We start from the raw sequence: 23,438 nt of genomic DNA, 5'->3' as shown, positions 1-23,438 counted from the left end.
TCCTCTAATGACGTCAAAGGCCCTGGCCTTGGGTTTCCTCCCCATGCAGAAGCTGGTTGTGTTTGTACTGGTCCTGCTGAGAGTCTGGGGGCCGTTGGCTTCTGTGAGACCCTGCTCCTTGCTGAGGCTGGCCTGGGCAAGTGTGCCACTCTCAGAATGCACAAGTGCTCAGGGCCCAAGGGCACTATCTCAGAATCCGGCTAGAGCATAGGGGCAAGCAGCTCTTGGGGCCTGTGGGTTCTGGCAAGACACTAGGAGAGCCCAGAGGGTGGTCCTCAAACCAAAGCCCGAGGCTGGGGCATTTGGAAACATTTTGGAAATGCTGATGCCAGGGCATACCAGACACCTACCTGTTCCATGGCTTGGGAAAGATACAAAAGGCTCCATTTATGATGGTGACAGATTTTGCTAAAGATTATTTAAATTCCAGAGGAGGCACAGCCTGGCTACGAAGAACGGAGACCCCAAAGCCAGGAAGACTGAGTTCAAATCCCAGCTCCGAGACTTATGGCCAGTGACCCTGGGCAAGTCACATAACCGTCCCCCAACTGTTCCCCAAGTGGGGACAGAAGCCCTTACTCACAGATTGCTCTGCGAATTAAGTACTTTGCACAGAGCTGAATGGCAGCCACTGCGATTACTATTATTATACTGACCTTTGAACAGAGAGGAAAAAACAAATGTGCTCATAGTTTCCCCATCCAGACAAGCAAGGAGGGGACTCTTGCTATGGCTCTGCATCTGGGCCTTCAGTTCCGATTAAATGGTTACCATGTTAGGAAGGCGCAAAGCAAGGAAATAAAAGGGAATGACCCTTTCCATCAAGGAGCAGGGAAGCCACAGCTACGTGCAAATAAAGCATAAAAGGATATTCAAGTGAGAACAGCTAGGATCATGCCTTAGCCCCTCAATGACAAGAGATTATACAAAAAGCCACACAGCTCCAGAAACCAGCAAAAAAAGACCGTGAGGAACTACCTTTAACTCAGTAGTCACTTCTCAAGAGAAGAGGTGGTGATGAGGCTGGTGTTGCTGGCTACCGGCTACGGTTTGCTGGGCATTGAATAGGTAGGAATCACCAGGCAAAGCTGCATATGCCCTCCGGGGAGATACTTCTTAGCCCCATTTCATGGATGAGAAAATCAAGGCTCGGACAGGGGAGGCCACATCACCGAAGCCACACAGCTGGGAAGAGGCAGAGTAGGCTTTGTGTGACCCCCAAGGCCTGTCTGGGTTCTGTGACACACGGTTTCACGTTATTAATCTTGGTGCCTCTACATCTAGCCCAGGGCCTGGCACAAAGTAGGTGCTCAGTAGCTAGTGAGTGAATAAAGGAACATAGGAAGTGCAACAACGGGTGCCCTGTGGGTCGTACACATCTCTCCTGAGAACAAAGCACCCCCAAGCCCAGGAGAGCATGCGTGCATCCGTGGGTGCAGTCACTCGCTGATGCCTGGCTGTGCCTACCACGTGGCTGGGCGCTGTGCTGGGCAGGCATCAGCGCACACAGGCCCCAGGGCTTAAAGGGGCACTTGCCCAACTAGGGGGACGGCCACAGCAGCCAGCGGAGTGGCAGGTCCAGGTGGCACCGTGCCATGTTTTCCACCATAATCACCATCCACTGCTCCTCGGCAGCAGCTCAGGCAGTGGGAGCGGCCAGATTCTCCAAGGCTGCACCAATTAATTCTTCAAGAGCCTTAATGGCCTTTAAAGTCATTATGATTTGCTTTTGAGGACAAATGATAAATCACATTCAACAGCCTTTGAGCATCCTCCCCCATAGCACAAACACACACACTTCCACAGGGGACCTGGGCCACCTCTGCAGAGCTCTCCCCAGGCCTCCAGCCTGCCGCAAGCCCACTGGGCAGATATTCCACGTGTCATCACAATTCAGAGGAAATTTACAAAAGGGGAAGGAAGAAAATCCCATGGGTCACTGGCAGCGGGAAGAGCAGAGCGCTGACTTAGACAATCGCAGCTCGGACTGGAGGCCTGGGGCTGGTCAGCAGTGCGAGGGCTGTCAGACACGTCCTTGAGCATCTGTGTGAAGCAGGGTACCATTCCCTTCCACGGAGGGGGAAACTGAGGCTCAGAGGAATGTGGTCTGAGGAATGTGACTGGCATAACGTCACAAAGCTGAGCTGGGATTTGAAACCAAGTGTTCGCCTCCCTGAGCCCTTCTTTGCTGACGCCCTGAGCTGCTTTGGCCTCACAGATTCTCCTGGCCAACCAAGATCCCTCGTTCCACACAGTCCGGCCAGGTAACACCCGCACACACGCGCGGGCACACACACACATATCCTGAGCTCCCGGAGCCCACGGGGCCCTGTTCAATCCCTTCCAGAAACACCTATTTGCCCAGTCATCACACGGTTTGACTGCAGCTGTCAGTCCTGTCCATGTTTTTGAACTGAAGCTGTGTAAATATTAGCACAGCTAGTCCACAGTCCAACTTCCTTGAGCGAAAGCCTGAAAATCCTGGCAGGGCTGGCAGGGGCCCTCCAGAGGCCCTCCAGCAGAACATCTGGGTTCTACTCCAGGCTCCCCTTGTAATAGCCCAGTCAGGTCACTGGATTCCCTATCTTAACATGCCCATTCAGAAAGGGAGGGTGGGGAGAGACCTGGGCTGCCCCGAGTCTCAAACAGCAGAGCATCAAGGTGCTGCCACGCAAAGGCGTCATGCTTGCTATCAGGGAGAAGCCTGTGCTTACAGGTGCCGTGGCCGTGCCTGGAGGGGGTCATCTTGGACCTGTTACACACTGGGGGTCTCCTGAGGTCTCTGGAGCATGCTGGATCCTTCCTGGGTTTGGAGAAGGAGAGATGGCCAGCTGGGAGGACTCTGCGTGGGGGGACAAGGTGGCCAGCCCAAGGAGTAGCTGGCTAAGCCTCCGCAGGCCAGGAGCTGGGCTGATTCTGCCCCCCCCCCCTTCGGAACTGCATCCCAGGCACTCCGGAGCAAATGTGATCCACCTGCTCTGAGGCGGACGCGTGAACTTCGGGTTGTGCCCAAGAGGGGCTTCTCAATCTCCAGGACACCTGGCCTGTGCTCTGAGACTCGGGGAGCAGCTGTTCACCACCAACCCTGACAACAAAAGGACTCAAGCAGGCTTCCCTGCAGCTAGAAGATTTAGAGTTGGATACAAAGAAGGACTTCCAATAAGAAGGGATGCAGGACTGAGAAATAAGCCAAAGAGGTGACTATGGACATCCCAACTGGAAGGGTGATATTGGAGAGGTCCTAATGCAGGGGCACCAGGGACACCCCTCAGTCTCTCTCAGCTGGGAGCAGAAGAGTCGTCGCCTGTGGAGCATGCCGACTGCGTCCCCACGACTGTGCTGGCCCTGGGAGGACAAACACTCTGAGTTTTGCTCACTGCTATGTCCCCAGTGCCTAGACAGGGAACGCTCACAGCAGGTACTCCGTAAACCGCCGAGCCTTGGTGCCGACAAGACTTTAACACTCAGCCTCAGTTTGCTCTCCTGCGATATGGGGATGCCAGAACCACAAGGACAAGAATGCAAATGCGATACCGGGTGGGACAGCTGCGTAAGACAGTAGCACGTGTGCGATATGAATATCGTGACCCCCCATTCTCGGACTCATGCCACCGATTCCAGACAGCTGGCCCTGCAGCTGCAGCTTGCCCAGCCTCCGTCCCAGACACAAGAAGCGACGGGTTCTTGGGAACCGCACCCCCACAACCCCACACGGAGCCTCAGGCCCAGCATCCCAGGCCCCTGGGGTGAGGAGGGGGCAGAGGGGACCACATGCATGTTCTCAGTGCAACTGCCAGACACACGCCGCAGAATTTTTGAACTCAGAGATCAAACGGCTGCAGGTGGGCTTCCCCCCAACCCTCAGGGGGCCCGACACAAGCCAAGTCAGCTTGTCAACAAATCCTCTCCGCCCCACAGCCTGGCTCCTCCAAGGGGCCTGCACACAGCTCAGGGGGCAGCTGTGCTGGCGAGCGAAGCAAGGAAATCGATATTCCCAGCACATACACACTCTCTTTCCATAAATACTGGCCCCTGGACTCTCAGGCAGCCACCCACAGGCCCCAAAGCAGAAAAGGGTTGGTCTCTGGGACACACGTTCGTTCGCCCCCGTCAAGACTCCATCCCTGACCACACCAGGCACATGAAAAACACGCACACACCCAATCACACCAGCAGACCCCTCACAGCCGCACTCACACAACAGCAGGAGCCACACAGATCTCAACCTCCCCAGGACTCCAGGTTCCCCAGCGCACTCCTGGGTCGCCCCCCCCCCCGCCCCCCCTCCCCCCCAAGCATACCTGGACCACCTGCGCACAGCCCGGGAACGAATCCCTCGTCCCCACACACACTTGCCCAGGGTCTCCCTGACAGAGCTGACTCGTAACCCTGGATACAGGCCCAGGGACTCGCCTAACTAGGCCCACAGGAAGACTCCCTGGCAGCCTCAGCCCGCCTCAACCAGACGCAAGCACGGACGCCCGCCGGCCACACTCCGACTCACAAACTCCAGTCCACTGGCTCCCGCCTGGCGCCGGATACCCACGCGCATCAGTTTCTCCCACGGAAACTCACCCACACACAAGCTCCCATCCCGACAGTCGCTTGGGAGCGAGCATGCACATGCCCGCACGCACACACACACACACACCTGTCCTGACAGCATCTCTTTTTCTCACACGCACGAACTCAGGTCCCGGGTCTGGTTGCACACATACGATTACAGCCACACTCCACCCCGTCAGCCCTCCTCCCTCTCTCACACACAGGCCCTCATCACATACATCCTGACCGTCTCACGCACTCCGGCACACCCATCCCCGCAGCCTCTCTGGCACACACTTATACGTACAGCCCCGGCAGGCTCTAACAAACCACTGCACAACAACACAGCACCCGGCTCTCTCACAAACCCACAACATACTGCACGCCAACTGTGCAATGGCTGGGGTTCTGCTGGCTCCCCCACCCTGCCCCGCCAGCCCATTTCCGTGCAGCCCCTCCCCAAGGCCCTCTCGCCCGAACCCCGGCGCCCACTCCCTCCGCCCCACCCCCGGCCTCGGCCCCGCCCGGGTCCCTTACCCGCTGTCAAGCTCCAGCTCCAGCAGGGACTGGGTCCGCTCGGAGTTGCAGTGCAGGCACCACATGGCGGCCGCGGCGGGAGTTGACGGGGCCGAGCGCCCGGGACCCAGGCCCCGCCGAGCGCGGCCGACTCCCGCCGGGGCGGCAGCCCGGGGCCGACACCCGACCACCGGGAGACCTGACCACCCGCCACGCGACCACTTCGGGTCGCCCGGCCCAGTGCCCGCCGGTTCCCGCTGCTCCCGGCCCTAGTCCCAGCCCCAGGCCGGCCAAGCCCTCCCCTCCGCCTCCGCCGCCGCCACCGCCACCCGCCCGCCTGGCGCAGAGCGAGGCCCGGCCGGAGGAATGTGGCCCGGGAGGGGGCGGGGCCAGGGGCGGGGCCGGAGGCTGGACTGCGCCCGGCGGGCGGGGCTGCGCGGAGCCTCGTGGGGAAGCGCGGGGGCAGGGCACGATGGGGCGGGGCTGCGCGCAGGGGTGGGGCGAGCCGAGCCAAGTCGGGAGGATCGCAGCGGAGAAGTTCTCCGCAACAGCATCCCTTGTACCTACAAGTTAGGCCCTTTTCTGGGAGGTCTGCGCACTCCCTCCAAAACAGACTCCTCAAATATACATATCTTCCTTCCCAACTTGTAAGCACAGCAAATACAAAACCCAAACCAGCCAACTCTGCTGATGGCGCCAATCTTGGCCAATCCTCACTTTGGCCGAAGTTTATAAAATGGGACCTCTGCTCCCGGGATGGTATGGCTCCGGGGCTCTGATGCTCCTGCCCCAGAGAAAAAAGTGGGTTCCATCCTGAGGCTGGAGACGCCCATCTGGGGACTTCTGGGTGAGGATCTGATGAAAGCAGCTTCTTTTTCCCTAAGCCCACCCAATCCCACCAGAGACAACTTTCAGACCCCCGTGGCTGGCTTAGAGTAATCCTGTTTCCCTATTAGAGCTCTCTACCTACATTTGGTCCTCAAGACAACATTGTGATATAGGTGGAGCTATTAGTGGCCCCATTTTCCAGAAGAGGAAATTGAGGCTCACCTTAAATGGGTTAACTCTAAGAGGTTTTCCCTCACCTTCTCTTCCAGGCTGCTCATTTCTCCTTACTATAAGCAATCATGGCTTGCTGTTCTCAATTTGCATATTAACTTGTTTATTATCTGTCCTTGGGCTTCATGAAGGCAGGAATAGAGACCAGCACCCACACTTGTGGAATGCCCAAATGTGGCTGGGAGACATCAAGCGGACACAGACACAATCAAAACCCCACCTGCCCCACCTGCAAGTCCATCTCCTGGAGGGCCAGGCAGCTGGCACGTTTGCAGAAGTCAGGAAGAAGTAGGAAGCCACTAATGCAGGGACATCCTCTTGTGCCCTTTTGAGTCTTTCATTTGGAGGGGGTGGTGCCAAGAGCCTAATGATGAGTGCTTTCCCAGATGGGGAAACTGGAGTGGGGTGGGGGACAGTGAAGGAAGAGGGCTGGGCTGGCCCAGCTTGCAGCACAGGAAAAGGCCATCCCTAGATCCAGTTTAGTGTACCAGGGTTCCCAGGCAACAGGCTGAGCAGGAATCCAGTGCCCCTCACTGCCCGTCTCCACATTTCTCCTCTCTGCTTCTGATGTTGTCTTTGCTACATTAAAAATAAATAAAGACTCAGAATGGGAGAAAATATTTGCAAATCACATATCTGATTAAGGGTCTAGTATCTATGCCATATAAAGAACCCTTCCAACTCAACAATAAAAAGGCAAATAACCCAATTAAAAAACGGGCAAAGGATCTGAACAGACACTTCTCCAGAGAAGATATATGAATGTCCAATAAACGCATGAAAAGATGCTGATCATCACTAATCATCTGGGCAATGCAAATCAAAACCACGATGAGATAGCACCTTATACCCACCAGGATGGCTAGAATCAGGAAGATGGACAAAAGCACCTACACACAAGGCTTCCAGAAGGAGAAGACTTCTGACACACACTGCTCAAAGACTGCTACCACGTTCTGCATCCTGGCTGGGGGGAGGGGGAGGTAGGAGAGGATAGTTTTGAAATCATCCAGTTGGGGGAGGGGGTGGAAAACTCCCACCCCAGCTTGAACAGCCCTCTAAAAATAGGTTGCAATAAATGGAGCCAAGAGAATTCCCCCAGCCCAGCTGCTGGAGCACTCCAGAAACAGGCTCCGACCGACAGCCTCACGACCTGGATTCTCCAAGAATTCCAGGCACTTGTCCAGGCCCACGGCCTAGCCGCCTGCCAGGATGGTCTTGGCGACATTGTTCCTGCTGGGATTTAGAAGAAGGGGGTTGAATTTCCCTGTTAGCATTTGGAATACCAGAGGATGGAGTCCCTGGAAACCAAATGCCTCTTAATTCTCTTGTTTTGTTTTATCTCCCTACAAAGTGTGCCTCTTACTTCTGCTCAGTTAACTGCCTCACAGATTAATAATTTAGGGAATTGTGAGGCAAACAACAAAGTTCCAGCCTGGAGAGGCAGAGAAAGTCAATTTTTCTGCTAAAATGACTAGACTGGGCAGAATTCTTACATGTTCCATTTGGGCAAATTGCTTAGCCTTCTGAGTCTCAGTTTTCTCAACTGTAAAGTATCCCTCATGGACCACATCTACCCTGGAGAATTCATCTTGCTGTTTAATTTAACTTAGTAAGCATTTATTAGTGCTTACTCTGTGCCTGTCATCTGAGGCCTCAATGGGAGACACTGATGTGACAAGTGTCCCTTAGTATGATGTTATGATAATCTAGAGGAAGGAGCCTGTAACTCTGCCCCACAGAGGCCCCAAAGATGAAGGGACTTTGGGGCAGAGGCTTGAGGGATGAGTAGGAGCTCATATATAGGGGTACAGGATTCAAGAAAGTCATGAAAATGTTTAGTTCCACTGTGCCGTCCTGGGTTTCAGTCCTAAGTTGCTTGCCTTGGCCTGTTTCATGTGTCATGACCCAATTTCATCCCCATCCCCCTGGCTTCTGACACCAGATATGTATGTAGCACCCCCACCCCCCACCCCGTAAGGCCAACCTTTGCAGTCCCTCTCCCAGAGCTGTCAGGATGAAGGCCAGCCCTCCATACAGCCTGCCTCCAGGCCTGTGTGCCCTGATTGAGGTTTACCTCTTCAGCCCTCGCCACTCATCATGCCCCCTCCACGCACACCATACGTCCAGCAATACAAAACTTCTTTCAAAGCCCCAAAGTCCTGCTGTGCCTAGCTCATAGCCCCTGCCTGCTTTTTTAAAATAAAGTTTTATTGGGGCGCCTGGGTGGCTCAGTCGTTAAGCGTCTGCCTTTGGCTCAGGTCATGATCCCAGGGTCCTGGGATCGAGCCCCGCATCGGGCTCCCTGCTCCCTGCATCGGGCTCCCTGCTCCCTGCATCGGGCTCCCTGCTCCCTGCATCGGGCTCCCTGCTCCGTGGGAAGCCTGCTTCTCCCTCTCCCGTTCCCCCTGCTTGTGTTCCCTCTCTCGCTGTGTCTCTCTCTGTCAAATAAATAAATAAAATCTTTAAAAAAAAAAATAATAATAAAATAAAATAAAAGTTTTATTGGAACAGAGTCACACTCATTCACTTATGTATTGTCTGCAGATACTTTTGTGCTACAACAACAAAGCTGAAGAGTTACAATGGAGATAGATGACTTACAATGCCTAAAATATTTATATCTAGCCTTCCACAGAAAAAGTTCGTATACCCTGCAATAAGTCAGGCTCCTCTGAGGGAGTTTCATGTTGGCACCAGCTACCCTGCCTGTTTAGCCAGACCTCCAGTGCCCTGGCGCAGGCCCGCCGTGGACAAGATCTGGAAGAGCAGAATCCAGATGTCATGGGGGAAGGTGGTGATTAAAACTATAGGGCTGGGCCAGGTGACCTTCAGACAAGATGGCCATGTGATGGGACAATCCACTGCTAGGAATGACTCCTACGGAGCTCCTTGCCCGTGTGTACAAAGACTTAGGTCCAAGGATATTAGTTGTTTGTAACAGCAGAACAGGGAGGAGGAGACATGCAATGTCCCTCAGGGGGGACTGGTTAAGTACACAGCAATACGCCCATCAGTGGAATCCTATATTAACAAGATGGCGGCAGCACCATACACATAGGAAATGATCTGAGATGAGACACTGTGATTAACAATCCAATAAATTGTGATAAGTATTTATAATAAAATATATAGAACACTAGTGTGCTTATATAGCATCATATAACCATCGACTATTTCTTAAAGAAGATCCAAGAAACATGGACCAGTGGTTGCCTCTGGTAAGGGTAATCGGGTTTCCAAAGATTCCTGGAGATGGGCTTCTGCCCTCTAAGCCTGAAGTCTTATTGGGACAGGGCTGGGAAGGAGAAAGGAGGACTTTTCACTCTATGCCCTTCTATAGTTTTCAAAATTTTACACAAGTGTTTGTCACCTTAAAAAAAAAAAAAAAAAGCCAGTGCAATAAAGAAATCAATAAAATCATGGCAACCCATGGGACCGGAGGTCTTCTAGCATCTTGTAGGAGAATCTGAGGCCCTCCAGAACCAGTCCCCAAAGACCCCAAATTCTAGACGGTACTTAGGCCACCTCTCGGGCCCTCTGGATTCCTTTTCCTCTGAGTTGGCTGTGTCTTACTGATGGCCGTGAAAATCAATTGGAGCCCATTTGACTCCCTCTCAGTGCCTGTTGATCGTTCATCTGTCGCTCTTCATAAGACCGAACAAACATCCCTACGGCACGGCCAGGATGCTGGGCGTGGGAGGGAGCTCTCTCATCATCCCTGTAGCCCAAGCCCTCATTTTACAGACAGGGAAACTGAGGCCCAGAGTGATAAAGGGATGTGCCCTGGGGTGTGTACTAGAAACAATGACACTGGCCCAGGCGTCCTGCCTCCCAGGCCGCAGTACCCCACAGTCCAGCACACAGCGGGGCTGTGGGTGAGGTGTCGGTTCCCTCCAGAAGAGAACTTCTTCCTAGGAGTGTTGGATGCTGTAGGAAACCGGAGGCAGCTTGCAGAATGCAGAACTGTGTACAGTGGTATCTCAGAGAAGCCCGTCAGTCCCCCAGAACAGAAAGTTTCCAGATAAATCAAGCTGCTCTGAAGTGCCAAGTTACTTTTAAAATTTCACAGAAACCACTTGCAAATCACAGGCTTCCCTAGTTGCCCTACACCAAGTAAAGTAAATGACCTTGGGATAACTTGCTTTGGGAGGCTGGGGGTGGCCTGGAGGTGGCGTAGGGTTGTTTACCGGGAACTAGTCTATATGGCCATCTCCCTGCGCAGGCACTCCTTTGGTTGTCATCCAGGCCCTGACTCCTTCCAGCCTCACTCCCAGCTCCCATCCCTATGCTAGAGCTTCTCCCAGAATGCACTGTGCACTCTTCTGTCCCAGTGCCTTTGCTTATGCGGTTCCCACTCCCCAGGCCACCCTCTTCATCTGCTTGGCAACCTCCTACTCAACCTTTAAGACTCAGCCCAAACGACGCCTTCTCTTCAAAGCCCCTCCCAGTGCTCTGTCCCCCAGGTGGGGAGGGAAACCCTCACCTAGACTGTGGGCACCTCAAGGGCGGGGACAGTGGCTCTCCATCCACCCTCGTGGTGGTGGGGCTCAGACACTGCCACTGCTCCATGTGACCAGCCACCAGCAGAGCTGAGTACCAACCATAAAAACTCAGTGGTACTTGGGTTGGCCAAGACCCAGACCATGACAGTGAGATTCAAGAGGCTTTAATGTTAGCATATCCTAAATTTTAGGGCTGGACAGAGTCACCGTGAGGAGCCTGAGGCCTACGGGGCAGGGGGGAGGGGGGAGCACTTCCCGCACAGCCAAGAACGCATTATCTGACTTCCTTTCCGCAGCTCCTTCCCCACCGCTCTGACAAAGCAAACCACAGAGTCAGGGAACCATTGTGGTTTGAGGTGTAAGGAGGCTGTTTTCCTGTGGTCTTTAAATGAACAATAAAAATTAGATGCAGGTGCTACTATGCCAACAGTTGACAAATGGATTAACCCAGGCTGTGACGGAAAGATCCTTAGGGAGGGCTTGCAATAACAGAACCACACAGGACACAGGGTCAGATGCAAGGAGAAACGAAACCCCTTACCAACACCGGGTGGCTCCATGGGAGCTCTGAAAGGCTAGCACGTGACAGGTGCTCAGTGACTGACAATGTGAACAAAACGGTCAGGAATGATCACTTCCTCCAAGAAGCCCTCCTAGCCTGGACCCCCAGAGCACTCCATGTTTCTAGGTCCCCAGTGCCCACTGCAACCCCTGCCACACAGTGGGTAATAGTTTGTTGTAAAAGTGAAGGAAGGTGGGGGGGGGTGGCCATGGGTCCGAAGGTGCTGATGGTTTCCCTCCTCAGTGTGGCCACCCTTGTGTGCACCCTCCCTCTGTCCTAGTCCTTCTGCTGGGCCCAGCCAGGTCAGCTGAGCTGCTTGCCCTGGGATTTAGGGGGCAGGGCTCACGGAGAATAGACTTGTGGCTTCTAAGTGCCACTACTTGAGTTACAGGTCTCTATTCAAGTGGATGGGAAATGGCCGTTTGCCGGTCTTCTTGCAGGATTCAAGAGGCCTCACGACATCAGGAAGACATTTAGAAGCAAATATCTGAGCTGCCACCTTCATCAGTGAAGGGCTCTTCCCTGACTGCACCGCACCCCACTGCCCTCGAAATCATACTGCACATCACACTTCCCAAAAGGTGGCCCTGCCAGCCCTAGGATACAATCAGAGTGACCCCACTTCAGCCCCTCAAACTCAACCCCCCTTTCCCTGGCTGGTAGCACAGGGAAGCCACTTGGCCAGATCCTCAGGTCTGATCCTCTGGGCCCCTCTGTACCTGAGACAGAGCCTAGGCCACCTCGGTTCTCTGCCCCAGATAGAAGAGGCAGCCCTGTGGCCAGTGGGTCTGGACACACATCCCAGCCCCTGACCCCCTTGTGTAACCCTGGGTGAGTCACCCAGCTTCCTGGGGCCTCAGTGTGTGCACCTGTAAACCTTCCTTGCAGGAGTGGTGTGGGGGCTTGGCAGGAACACCTGTAATTGCCTGGCCAGGCCCGGGCACCCAGGAGGCCTTCAGAGCTTGGCAGTCCCTTCCCCTGCTCCACCATTGTCCCCACACAGTGGGAATGCTTATGGCTTGGGGCATCTGTCGGGGTCCATAGCCTAACTCCCCTGCATCTGATCTTTGATCTTGCACCTTGGGCAAGTGGATGGGTCTCTCTGAGCCTCCTTTCCCACCTCCCTGCCTCTGTTTGCCTGTTCCTTAAGTTTGGGGCTGTTACCTCTCTAGACAGCCATGGCCACCCCTCACGGGCGCATACCCTGGATCAGGCACTTTACAGAAGAGGTTGCATTTAATCCTCAACAACCTTCCACTTTACAGATATACTGTAGCTCAGAGAGGTGGGGTAACTTACTTAAGGCCACACACCTAGAGCCTGGATGATAGGGATTTGAGCCCAAGTCCATTTGACCCCCAAACCATGAATGTAATCACAAAGCTAGATCTTCCCTGTCTTCCCCCTACACAAAGTGCTTATTGAATGCAGGCTCTGTGCTAAACACTTTACACGTATCATTCACTTAAGCCTTACAATGACCTTCTTAGGAACATACCACTATTACTATTATCATCCGATCATCCAGAGAAAGAAACTGAGGCTCAGAACGGTTAAAGAATTTGCTTAAGGGCAAACAGCTAGTAAGTGAGGATTTGAACCCAGGGCTGTCTGATTCCCAAGTCTATGCTTATAACACTGTTCCCTTTGGTCTTCAAGGCCCAGTTCCAAGGCCCAGTCCCCTGCAGAAGGCAGTTTCCCTTCTCAACTGATATAATGGAAATAACAAAAGCAAATACAGACCCCCCCCCCCCCACCGCCCCACGCTGGCTATGGAGTCAGACACCTGGTTCTGTCCCCTTATTGGCAGTGTGGCCTTGGGCATCACCATTCTGAGCCTCAGTCTCCTCCTCTGTAAAATGGGAATGAATAACAACATGTATCACTGATGTTGTTGTAAAGACTTCAGCGGGATACCCAGTGCCTGGCCCTCAGCAAGAGTTCTGCCACCACTGACCCCACTTAGCCAGCTCCCAGGACCCTGGTCACAAATCCCAATTCCCTTTGCCCTACTCCCTTCCTGGGGAAAGCCCCACTTGCCCTCTGGAGTGGAGAGCAGCTGAGGAGGAGCTGGTGGGCATGGTGGTAGCTGGCTCTGGGAAGGACTTGAGGCTTCTGCCAGCTCTGCTGGGGCATCCCAGAGGCCCAGGTGGGGTCACACCGGGCAAGCGGTCCTGCCTTTTTTCCTTCTCCTCCCCAGCTGCCTGCACCTCTCCCTTCCTCCCTCAACAAAACTGCCCCACGGATGAGCTCACACTCAGAGGGCCCCTTGAACTAGCTTGCCACCAGGGATGAATTAAGGTCTGTGGTTCCAAGCCCCACGCCCAGGCCTACAGTCTGGGAAAGAGACAGACCCCATGAGTGAAGGGCTCTGAGACAGCACACACATGTTCCAATGGACAGGGGCCCGCTTGCTGTCACCTCCTCTGAGGGACCTTCTGGGACACCCCCAGGTAAAGCACATCCCCCTTCTCTCTCTCTCATCTAATTCCCTTCAAAGCCCATCTCTCAGCCTATATTTATCTTGCTTAATTACTTGTTTACTTGTTTACCGTCTGTCTCCTCCACCAGAATGGAGCTCTGTGAAGGAGGGGACTTTGTTTACCATTGTAGCCCCAGTGTCCAGATGGCGCCTGGTCTATAGTACGTGCTCAATAAATGTCTGATAAATGAGTGAGTCATGTTGAACCACAGTCATTCTCATTCAGGGACAACCCCATGGTTGGGGCAAGGCCTGTGAGCTGGGAAAGGAAAGGCAGGCCCCCCTCCCGCTCCCCATTCTTACCCTTTTTTATTCGATCTGAGCCAACACCCCCATTTCCACCATAGATAGATTATGGAAGGGCTGGGCGAAACGGTCTTTCAAAAACACCATTTTTCATCTCCAGTGTGCCCAGTACTTAAAGGAAGATTAAAGATTTTATGAAAAAGATTTTATCCGCTAAAGATTTTATAAAAAAAGATGCATCCCTTTGGCAGAGCAAATGACCATCCTTGACATATTTGGGTTTCTTTCCTGGTAGCTTTGCTTAAACTGGGGCCCATCTGTATTAAAGGGAGCAGGTAAAGTGAGGGAATCGAGGAGGAAATATGGAAATCTGCAAGGCCTCGTTCTGTTTCAGATTCAGACACGTGGCATTCCAGGGAGCCACTAGAGAAGGAGCTTGCTTACTCCTGAGCAGCGTGTTCCTACTGCAGAACAGCTACCGAGAGGTGCCAAGCCCAGGCAAGGCCCCAGTGGCCCTCTCCTTTAATGAATAGATACGTTCATTTATAACAAGTACCAGGGACACCTGTTTTGCAAACGGATGCCATTAAGTGCTCCTAAAACATCAGCCTCTCTTAAGTGGGTTAAAAATTCCCCTCCGCAATCTTCTTTATGTTATTGATTTAAACAACACCTTCTCTTATCCCGCTGGGAGGAAGACTGCAACCAGCTTGACCCGACTGCACTGATTCGGAATTAATGGACGTGGGATATGTGTGATGCCTGATTCATTGTTTGAATAAATCCATAACTGAGAACATGTGCGCTCCTGAATGTGTTCGACAACTGCCCCCAACATTCATTACTACCTACCACGTGTCAGGCACCAGCTGGGGAATCTCAGAGGATGCAGAAGCAAACAGACGTGGGCCCTACCTTCCGACGCTTGGTGAGTAAGGGGACTGCAGGCAAATCGCAATCATTGGTGCCAGCCCTGTTCCCACACGAGTTCACATAATCCTGACAGCAGCCCTACAAGGTGGGTTTGCACCCCAGTTTATCACAGAGGCCCTGAAGCCCAGAGTGTAAGTCATTTGTCCAAAGACGCACAACCTCTAAATGATGGCGCTGGGATTAGCACCCACCTACGCTGACACTCAGCCTGTGTTCTCTCTACTCCACCAGTGGTTCTCAACGGGTGTTCTGGGAACAGCAACAGTAGCAGTCTCAGCTGGGAATTGTTGCAATTGCAAATTCCCACACTCCAGGAGGGTCTGATGCCTGCCACAGTTTGGGAAGCTTGCGCCAGCCAGGGCACTGGAGTGGGTCATCAGTGCGGTATGGGAGCCACCTGACATAAGATCAGGACTGACTGTGAGCTGGTGGGGTGGCCATTTAGGGAAGGCTTCCTGGAGGAGGTGATGTCTGTCTTGGGATCTGTGGCATGAATGGGAATTCACTGGGTGGCCCAGCAAGGGAAGGGCACTCCAGGTATAGGGAACAGCAAAGGCAAAGGCTTGGTGAGCTTGGGAAAATATAATCGTAGTTCTGCATATATGTGGAGTGTGAAGTGTGGGGATGGGTGAGCTGTGAGGAATGAGGCCAGAGGGTGAAGGGGGAAGAATTCTGCTGGCAGAAGTGGCCTGGATTTATCCCCAGGTTGGTTTTCCCAATGACCACAAAGCACATGTATACCAATTACATAACACTATGCTTTACATCAGGGAAACTCGATCTTCATCAAAAAAAAAAAAAAAAAAAGGTCTCACTGAGAATAAATTGAATTTTCCCATAAAAACAAATCACCCAAACTAAAACAGTTATAAAATCCTGCTTGGATCCTGTTATCAGCAGAAGGCCTGTGCTGGAGGCCTGCTCTGGGTTTGTTTAACACAGAGAACCCATGTTACAGAAGGCAGCCATAAAACAGAAGGATGCTTTTTATATCCTGATAGGGAATAAGATACAAGATGTATTGCTAGGTGAAACAAGTGAAATGATGAATGCTGTATTTGTATAAAAGGAAGGGGCAGGAGTAATCACACACATGCACACACGCTGACGTGTGCATAAAATATCTCTGGACAGTGGTTACCTTTGGGGGAACTTGACAGGGCTGGGAGGGTGGTTCACTGTTCACTGTGTGCCTTTTAGATCTTTAATTGTCGAACTACGTGACTATATAATGCCTATAAAAATAAGAAACAATTAAGCCTTTTTTTGAGTGCCACAGAGGTATCAGCACCAACCAACACTTTGGTCTTGAAGTAACTGGCAGGGCTGAAAGAGCACTGGGAGGAGAATAACACTCTCCTGGGTCCCGTGTGATTGTGTTCCTTGTCACTGGACGCGGAGTCTGCGGCTCACCTGGAATCATGTCACATGGCCCGGGTCTCACACTTCCACCTGCTCGGTGGGTAACAGGGATCAGAGAATACACTTTTTGCAGCAAGAAATATCCCTAAGCATGTAGTGACTTTACTGCCATCTAAGGCTGGCGGGGGTGGGGGGGTCAGGTGGGGCAGTAGGGGCGGTGGGGGTGGGCGGAGGTCAAGGCTGTCTTCCTATCCTCTTGGGAACAAGACTTAGCTGCCATCCCACCGTGCACCTCTTGCATTGTGAAGAGAGAAGGTCAGGCCCCAGGGAGCACCTCCTGTGTGCTGGGCAGGTGTCTGCAGCTTGGCATGCACTCTCCTGTGCACGGTTATCAAGTCCTATGACGTAGCCCACCAGGAAACTGAGACACAGAGAGGTTCAATGGATTGCCTGAGGCCACTCAGCTCTAGTGGCAGAGCTGGGATTCCAATCCCTAGGCTATGCAGGAAAAGCCTCTGAGCCTCTGAGCCAAGTGGGCCTTGGGCTGCTAAGGGAATGTGACCCCATGAAATAAGAGTAAACCTGGAGACCCAGACGGGGCTGCCCCAGACTCCTGGAGTGGATCCATAATGAGCATCCCTTATGCAACATAGCCCACAGACAATTTTGGTCTCTCTCGCAGTTTCCATAAATGAGTATAATTTCTGTGTTAATAGCAAAGATATCAAGGTTTGGAACCCCCTGGAGTGTTAGAAATGCAATTTGTAATTACAAACATACAACAATTTGTTCAACACGTCAGCTCTGTCCGCAGTAATTATTACCCTGGTTAAGGGTAATCCCCGCAGTGCACGGGAATGGGAAACCAGGAGTGGGGGCGCTGGGCTTGGACCCCAGTTGTCTTCCTTGAGGCCATTTCTTCTCCCCAGATCCCTCCTGTTCCCTCCCACAGTGGGCCGCATCTTGTGGCCGCTGGTCCCCCCGCCCCGCCCCCACCGTGGGCCTCTCATGGGCTCGGCCCTGCCTACGGGCACCCAAGTAGGGACAAGCAGGCATTCCTTCTTGGCAGGCATCCCTAGTGAATCCTGCCTCCCGCCCTCAGGAGGGGCCCTATTCCAGCTGCTGTTGCCCGAGCACCAATTCTGCGCCCAATTCTGCGCCTGGTGCTTCGAGGGGCTCACAGTGGGTCTCGGCAACCTTCCCAGCCGTAAGAGAGAGCACAGTCCACACCTTACAGAAGGGACGGAGGCCCAGATGTACAAGATGCATGTGCACAAGATGCAAGATCACACACCAGAACACACGGAGCTGGGATTTGATACCAACGGATGGCCCAAGCCATGAGGGTCCCCACTCTGGGATGCAGACTCTGGTTGCAGTGGATGAAATGAAGTATGCAACACACGTTGGCTCCTCTTGTGCTTTAACTCCAGGGCAAGGTATGGGGGCCAAGGGAAGCAGGGGAAGGCACTCCAGGCTCTGAAGGCCTCCTGGGTGCCTAGCTCCAGCTATGCTAACTGTGGGGCACTCATTCTGGGCTTTACACACGTGATTTGTGGATGCCCTGTCCACCCTGTGAAGCTGGGACCTCATCATTTGCATTTCACTGGCCAAGGCTGCAGAGCAGAGATCTGGGCCCCAGCACTCCCCTGCAAAGTGGGGGCTCACCCAGCAGTCCCCAGGTTGGGCTTGGTGGCAAATTAAGATTGATTTAAAAAGACAGCTCAGGGCACAGCTGGTGGAGCCATCCTTGGAGAGGATGAAAGATGGGGTGGTGACAGCTGTGGGCTGGAGCCACTGAACCAGCAGTCTGGGTGTCAGACTGGGGTGCAGGCGAGGAGCAGGGGGAAGGGTGGCTGGCCCTGGCCTGACCAACCCCACCTCTCACTAGGCTGGTCTTGGCTGGGCCAGTCCACCTGCCACTGCTGGAGGGCTGGCGCCACCTGTCGACCTTCTGGAGAACTGCATCCTGGCCTTCCCAGCCCCAGGACAGAGCCGGCAGGACCCCATGGTACCCCAGCCTTGGGACAGGTGTAGAAAGGGGCAGCTGAGTGAGCTTCTGGACCCCACCCTAACCTTCCTCAATCAAAGCTCTTCCATCCTGCCTGAACAACCTAAGACACCCTCCTCCCCAACCCTCCTTGATGTACAGAGGGAGGGCAGGTGGGTTAGGAAGCAGAGGAAGACTCAAACCCATTTTCACTGACATTTCAATCTAACAGCAAATCACCCTGCTTCAAACCGTGGCTCCTCACTGCTTACAAAATAATCACCAAACTCTTTGCTATGCCCATAAGACCCTGCAGATTTGGCCTCTGCTCTCCCTACTCGGCCTCAGCCTCTTACCAGAGGGTTGGCTCCTGCCCTGGCCCTTTGCAAATGCCAATCCCTCTGTCCACACTCTTTTCAACTACTTAAGCCCGACTCCACCTTCATGCCTCAGCTCCTTTGGGAAGGCCTTGCCTGACCTCCTCACAGGGCCCACTGAGCAATTCCTCCTAGCACCTGGTTGGTGTTGTTCCGGAGAGCATTTCCCTCTTCTATGGGACAGCTGTGTGAGGGTAAGGATCATGTCTGCTGGATGCACCATTTATTTCAGCCGCAGGGCAGTGCCTGGCACATACTAGATACTTGAGAAACCTTTGTAGATGAAATGAAGTATGTCTAGTTCACATGAGTCCCTGTGTCAAAATTAACATGCCTTCATAAACAAAACATTCATTTCTCAAAGGGCCAGGCACAGAGGTAAAGGTGTTTCATACTTGAGCTCTGGTGGAGGGGGCGGGGGGGGGTGATATTAACAGACAATAAAGTAGGGGGGGTTCTGTGCACAGATGTCCTGACCAGGAACAGACAGCCAGGAAAAGCTAGAGCTGAGATGTGACCCAGATCTGTTTTGAGTCAAGCCACTTTGTGGCCCTTGAGGCCAGGCATATGGCCCAGTTCCCTCTGAGGTTTCACCCGGCTGGGTTTGCTCAAGCTGCTCACACAGATGGAAGACAGTGTTTAGAGTTCCTTTTCCCCTGAGGTTACCAACAGAGTCCTGGAGAGAGATTCTAGAAAGTTAAGCATAGGAAGGCTGCCTACATGGGGAGGAGAACCCACCACACCCTGGCATCTCTCCTTTGCCACTGAGCATGCTCAAGGCCGGTGCTACCACCAGCATGCAGGGCTCCTCTGTGTGTAAATCTGTGAAAGGCGCCCTCTTCTGGTGGACACAGCCTCTTAGGCTCCTGCTTGGACTGCATTCTTCCTTTGCCAACTGCTCTTATACAGTGCACAACCTGAACATCTGTACACTAGAGATGCCTGGAGCTCCGCCCTCCTGGGTGACTATGACCCTTGGTCCCTGCTGTCCTTCTGACACCAGCAGTGGATCCTGCTCTTCCTTCAAGGGGGCAGGGAGCCCTTCCGGTAAGCCTTTATAGTTATGCATGCAGGACATGTGGCCACATGTAGCCACCAGCTGCCTTCCTTTCTCAGACCCTGGGAGAGAGTAAGCCCCAGAGAAAGCCCTCTGGGAGATTTACATGGCAGAGATAAGACACTGGCAGGTCCAGAAATCACAAGGCCCACAGAGAAAACATCAGCAAAACTTAGCACTGACTTAAGCTGCCTCATGGAGGACTGTCAAAGCTTAACAGGAAGGCAGGGAAAACCCCAGCCCACATCATGGGTATTAGCTCAGGTGGGATGAATGACATGTGGCTTGCCTGGGTCTTCAAGGAGACAGACCCTCAGTCCTCTCAGAGAGGCTGCCGTACGTCCTGGGCTTCTGCACTGAGCCAGGAGCCCGGAGGAGGCCAGGGCTGGCTCAAGGTCACCCAATGGCCAGCTGGCAGCCAGGCTGGGCCCATGCCAGGTCCCCAGGCTCCACCCTCGCTCCAGACCCAGATCTGCTGGAGTGGGGAGGAGGGGGAGCTGGTCTCCAACTCGGGCCTTCACCGGGCACAGAGGGACTGTTCTTTGCAGCTCAACAATCCCCCTGTTTGCCCCGTGCCAGGCTACAGCCTCCCTCGAGTCCTGCTGACGAGGAAAATCTGGTGCCAGCGTCCACAAATATGTGTGCCTTCTGGAGGGAGGAGGCAGTCAGACTCTCTAGCCGAGTGGGTGGATTTAAAGGCCCAGAGGGAAGTCAAAGGGTGGGGGCAGAGCAAGCTACCGGGTGTTTTCTTTAAAATACAGTGCAGGGATTAAATACACACAGATATAGCTCCTGAATATTTCCGACCAGATACCCCCAAAATGCTCCTCATGTTTGCTCTGAATAGGGGGTGGGGGGCATATGCAGTTTTCATTGTATATTCTTACAATGTTGAATATTTTTACCAGGTTGAATATTTTTACTAAGCAAATATTAAACTCATAGAAAAACCAAAAATAAAAGGCCCAGGAAGAAAGGAAACAGCCAGGGGCTCAGAATTTCAGAGATGGAGGGAGCTCAGGTACTGACCTTCCCTGTAACAAACAAAAGCTGAGGGGCACCTGCGGGGCTCAGATGGTTAAGCGTCTGCCTTCAGCTCAGGTCATGATCCTGGGGTGCTGGGCTCGAGTCCCGCATCAGGCTCCCTGCTCAGCGGGGAGTCTGCTTCTCCCCCTGGCTCTCCCCCTACTTGTGCTCGTTCTCTCTCCCTCTCTGTCAAATCAATAAATAAAATCTTAAAAAAAAAAGACATAAAAAACAAACAAACCAAAAGCTGAGATTACCTGTGCTTGCTGGGAGCTGGGCCATGTTGGTGGCCCATTCGTGCATGGTGGCATTTTGGCCTCAGAGTGACCTGAAGAGCCAGGCCCTATTATCGTCACTCCCGCTACACAAACCAGGAGACACGGCCCAAAGTCCTAGCCACAAGCCTAGTCCGGCTCTTGCTCCTGGCCTCAACTTCCTCCTAGGGCCCCAAAGTTCTCAGAGAGCCCCAGGGAGGAGTGATGCTGCTCCAGAGGGAATGTGCCTCGTCAGGCCACCGAGGGGAGTCCACCGGCGGGAGCAAAGCCTGCAACTTCCGGGGCCACATAGGCAGGCTGCTGAGAAGAGGCAGGGCCATTCTCTCAGTCCAGGCCCCTGCTGAACCACAGCCCCTCCCCGGGGCCTCAGTTTCCTCATCTATTAAATGGGTGAGTCTTCCATGTTTTGCTTGGTAGGAATAAAGCTTACCCAAGCCGTGCCTGGCGCATGGAAGGTGCTCAGTCTATACCCACTTCCTCCCTCCTCCTCCCCTGCCCTGACAACTCCACGAGCAGTAAGGTAGTGGCCACTGCCTGGGGAAAGGCAGCAGGATCTGGAGGGCCGACTGGAGGTTGGCAGTGACCCCTGCTATCTATTGGGCATGCTCTGCACACTGAAGAGGACGCAGAGCCCCTTGGGAGACAGGTGGGCAGGGTGCCCGAGCATGTGTGTGAGCTCGAGTGAGCTTGCATAGCGGCCTGAATCTGGCGGGCCCTTGCTGCACGCTGTGGCCCCTCCATCCTACCTCTCGCTGCCTCCAACAGACCTAGATTCAAAGAGATTAGGAGGGGTGGTTTATTTTCTAGACGGAGGTACCCAGAGTTGGGCAGGGAAGACACGGCCAGAGATCACCCTGGCCCTCCCTTACCTTGATCCAGTGCCCTGGGTGGGGGGCCTCCTGCCACAAACAGCACAGCCTTGCTGGCCTCTGGGGCCTCCTCTGCAGCCCACGTAGGTAAGCTCCCGCAGCCCTTCCCCAGCCTGTGCAGTGGCCAGCGTGGGTCATAAGCCCTCAGCCCCTGCTTAATCCGCCAGGGCCCTGGTCAGCGCCAGCAGGACACGTGACACCCGCAGCTCCACAGACCTGTTTGGCAGGAGTGGCAGCTGGTCTGGTGGGGGAGGGCTGCCTGCCCAGCCCGCCCTGCCCTCGGGGCAGTCCCTGATCACCTCGCTTCTACTGGCTCTTGGGGTCCAGAGCCTGTGGTCCTGGGCTCCTGCCTGCCTTCCTGGGAAAGGTACCAGTATGTGGATGGGGAGGCAGGGCAGATGGGGAAAAGGGCACACCTGTCACCAAATGGTGCTGGGTAATGGTGTGTGTGTGTGTGTGTGTGTGAGTGCACACATGTGCACACTCAGAACGGGACCCTCATTGCACACCATACACGAATCAATTCCAGGTAGATTAAAGATCTAATGTAAAACATACAGAAGAATATTCATGACCACAGAGTAGGAAAGGATTTCTTAAAACACAAGACATTAATAATGAAGTGAAAGATAAATTTGACTACTTAAATTAAGAACTCTGAAATGAAGACGTTCACCCCAAGACCCCAGAAAAAGTTAAAAAGGCAAGATATTTACAACGTATGTAAATGATCAAGGAGTCAAGTCTCAAATGCCTAAAGAACCTCCCACCCCAAATCAACAAGAAAATAAAAAGACAGCCCAAGATGGGCAAAAGACTTGACCAGGCACTTCACCAAAGAAGAGATCCAAATGGCCAATAAACATACAAAAATGGCCCAACCTCATTGGCAATCAGGGAACTGCAAATGAACCTCACAGTGAGAAACCATTCCACACTCACTAGGTGAGCAACAACGGCGAAGACTGATAATAGAAGGTGCCAGGGAGAAGGGGGCGCAATAGGAGGGAATGACCACCCAGTGTACTTTCCGGCCCAGTTAGAGGTAACGCGCAAGAGAAGTGTATGCCCTGCGCACTAGGATACAGACAGGTGCAAGAACAACAGCCCCAAACTAAAAACCACGCACAGGTCCATCACAGTAGACCGGATACGTCAGCTGGGGCCTAGTGATACGAGGGAATACTACACAGCAGTGATAAGGACTCACCACAGCTACTTAGGACTGAATGAGCCACACAGCCACGAGTTCAAGCCCAAGAAGCCAGACCCAAACAAATATCTACAGCCTCAGGCTATTTCCAGACAGCTCGAAAATAAGAAAAACAGAAAAACTGAATGATACTGTAAAGAGTTGTTCAGCTAGGTGGTAAGACAGCGAGAACAAGAGCATTATCATCACAGAAGTCGCAATGGTGACAATCTTTGAGGCATAGTGGCTGGGGATGAGCACAGAGCAGGGGTGGGCGGAGGGTTGTTTCTGACACCGCTCCGTTTCCTGACGCAGGCGGTAGGCACACGTGTATTTCAATCATTCTTCTTTAGGCTGCTGCACATACGCCTTTTCACTTTCCCGTGCGACAGATTCCTACCACATTTAAATAGACACATTGGTGTGGTATGGGTAGGGGGTA

At 53.3% G+C, this 23,438-nt stretch overlaps 1 protein-coding gene across 5 annotated transcripts in view; it reads right to left on the bottom strand.

The window, feature by feature from the left end:
• The window catches only part of IQSEC1 (IQ motif and Sec7 domain ArfGEF 1), a 169,590-nt gene that overhangs the window by 67,289 nt on the left and 78,863 nt on the right, over positions 1-23,438 (bottom strand). Inside the window, exon 1 of one of the 5 annotated variants that reach the window (XM_032412016.1) lies at positions 5,083-5,252. The exons of 3 other annotated variants lie outside the window; for them this stretch is intronic. In XM_032412016.1, coding sequence (XP_032267907.1) covers positions 5,083-5,147 — 65 coding nt within the window. In that variant the 5' untranslated portion in view covers positions 5,148-5,252. Of the gene's footprint in view, positions 1-5,082; positions 5,253-23,438 lie in introns of those variants that run through there. One more of the 5 variants, XM_032412018.1, reaches the window with a different exon arrangement.

Source organism: Phoca vitulina, unplaced genomic scaffold, assembly GCF_004348235.1.
Source record: "Phoca vitulina isolate PV1807 unplaced genomic scaffold, GSC_HSeal_1.0 scaffold13, whole genome shotgun sequence".
In the NCBI taxonomy this organism is placed as follows: Eukaryota; Metazoa; Chordata; class Mammalia; order Carnivora; family Phocidae; genus Phoca; species Phoca vitulina.
The sequence above is the reverse complement of the archived record's forward strand: the minus strand, read 5'-3'. Positions and strand labels throughout refer to the sequence as shown.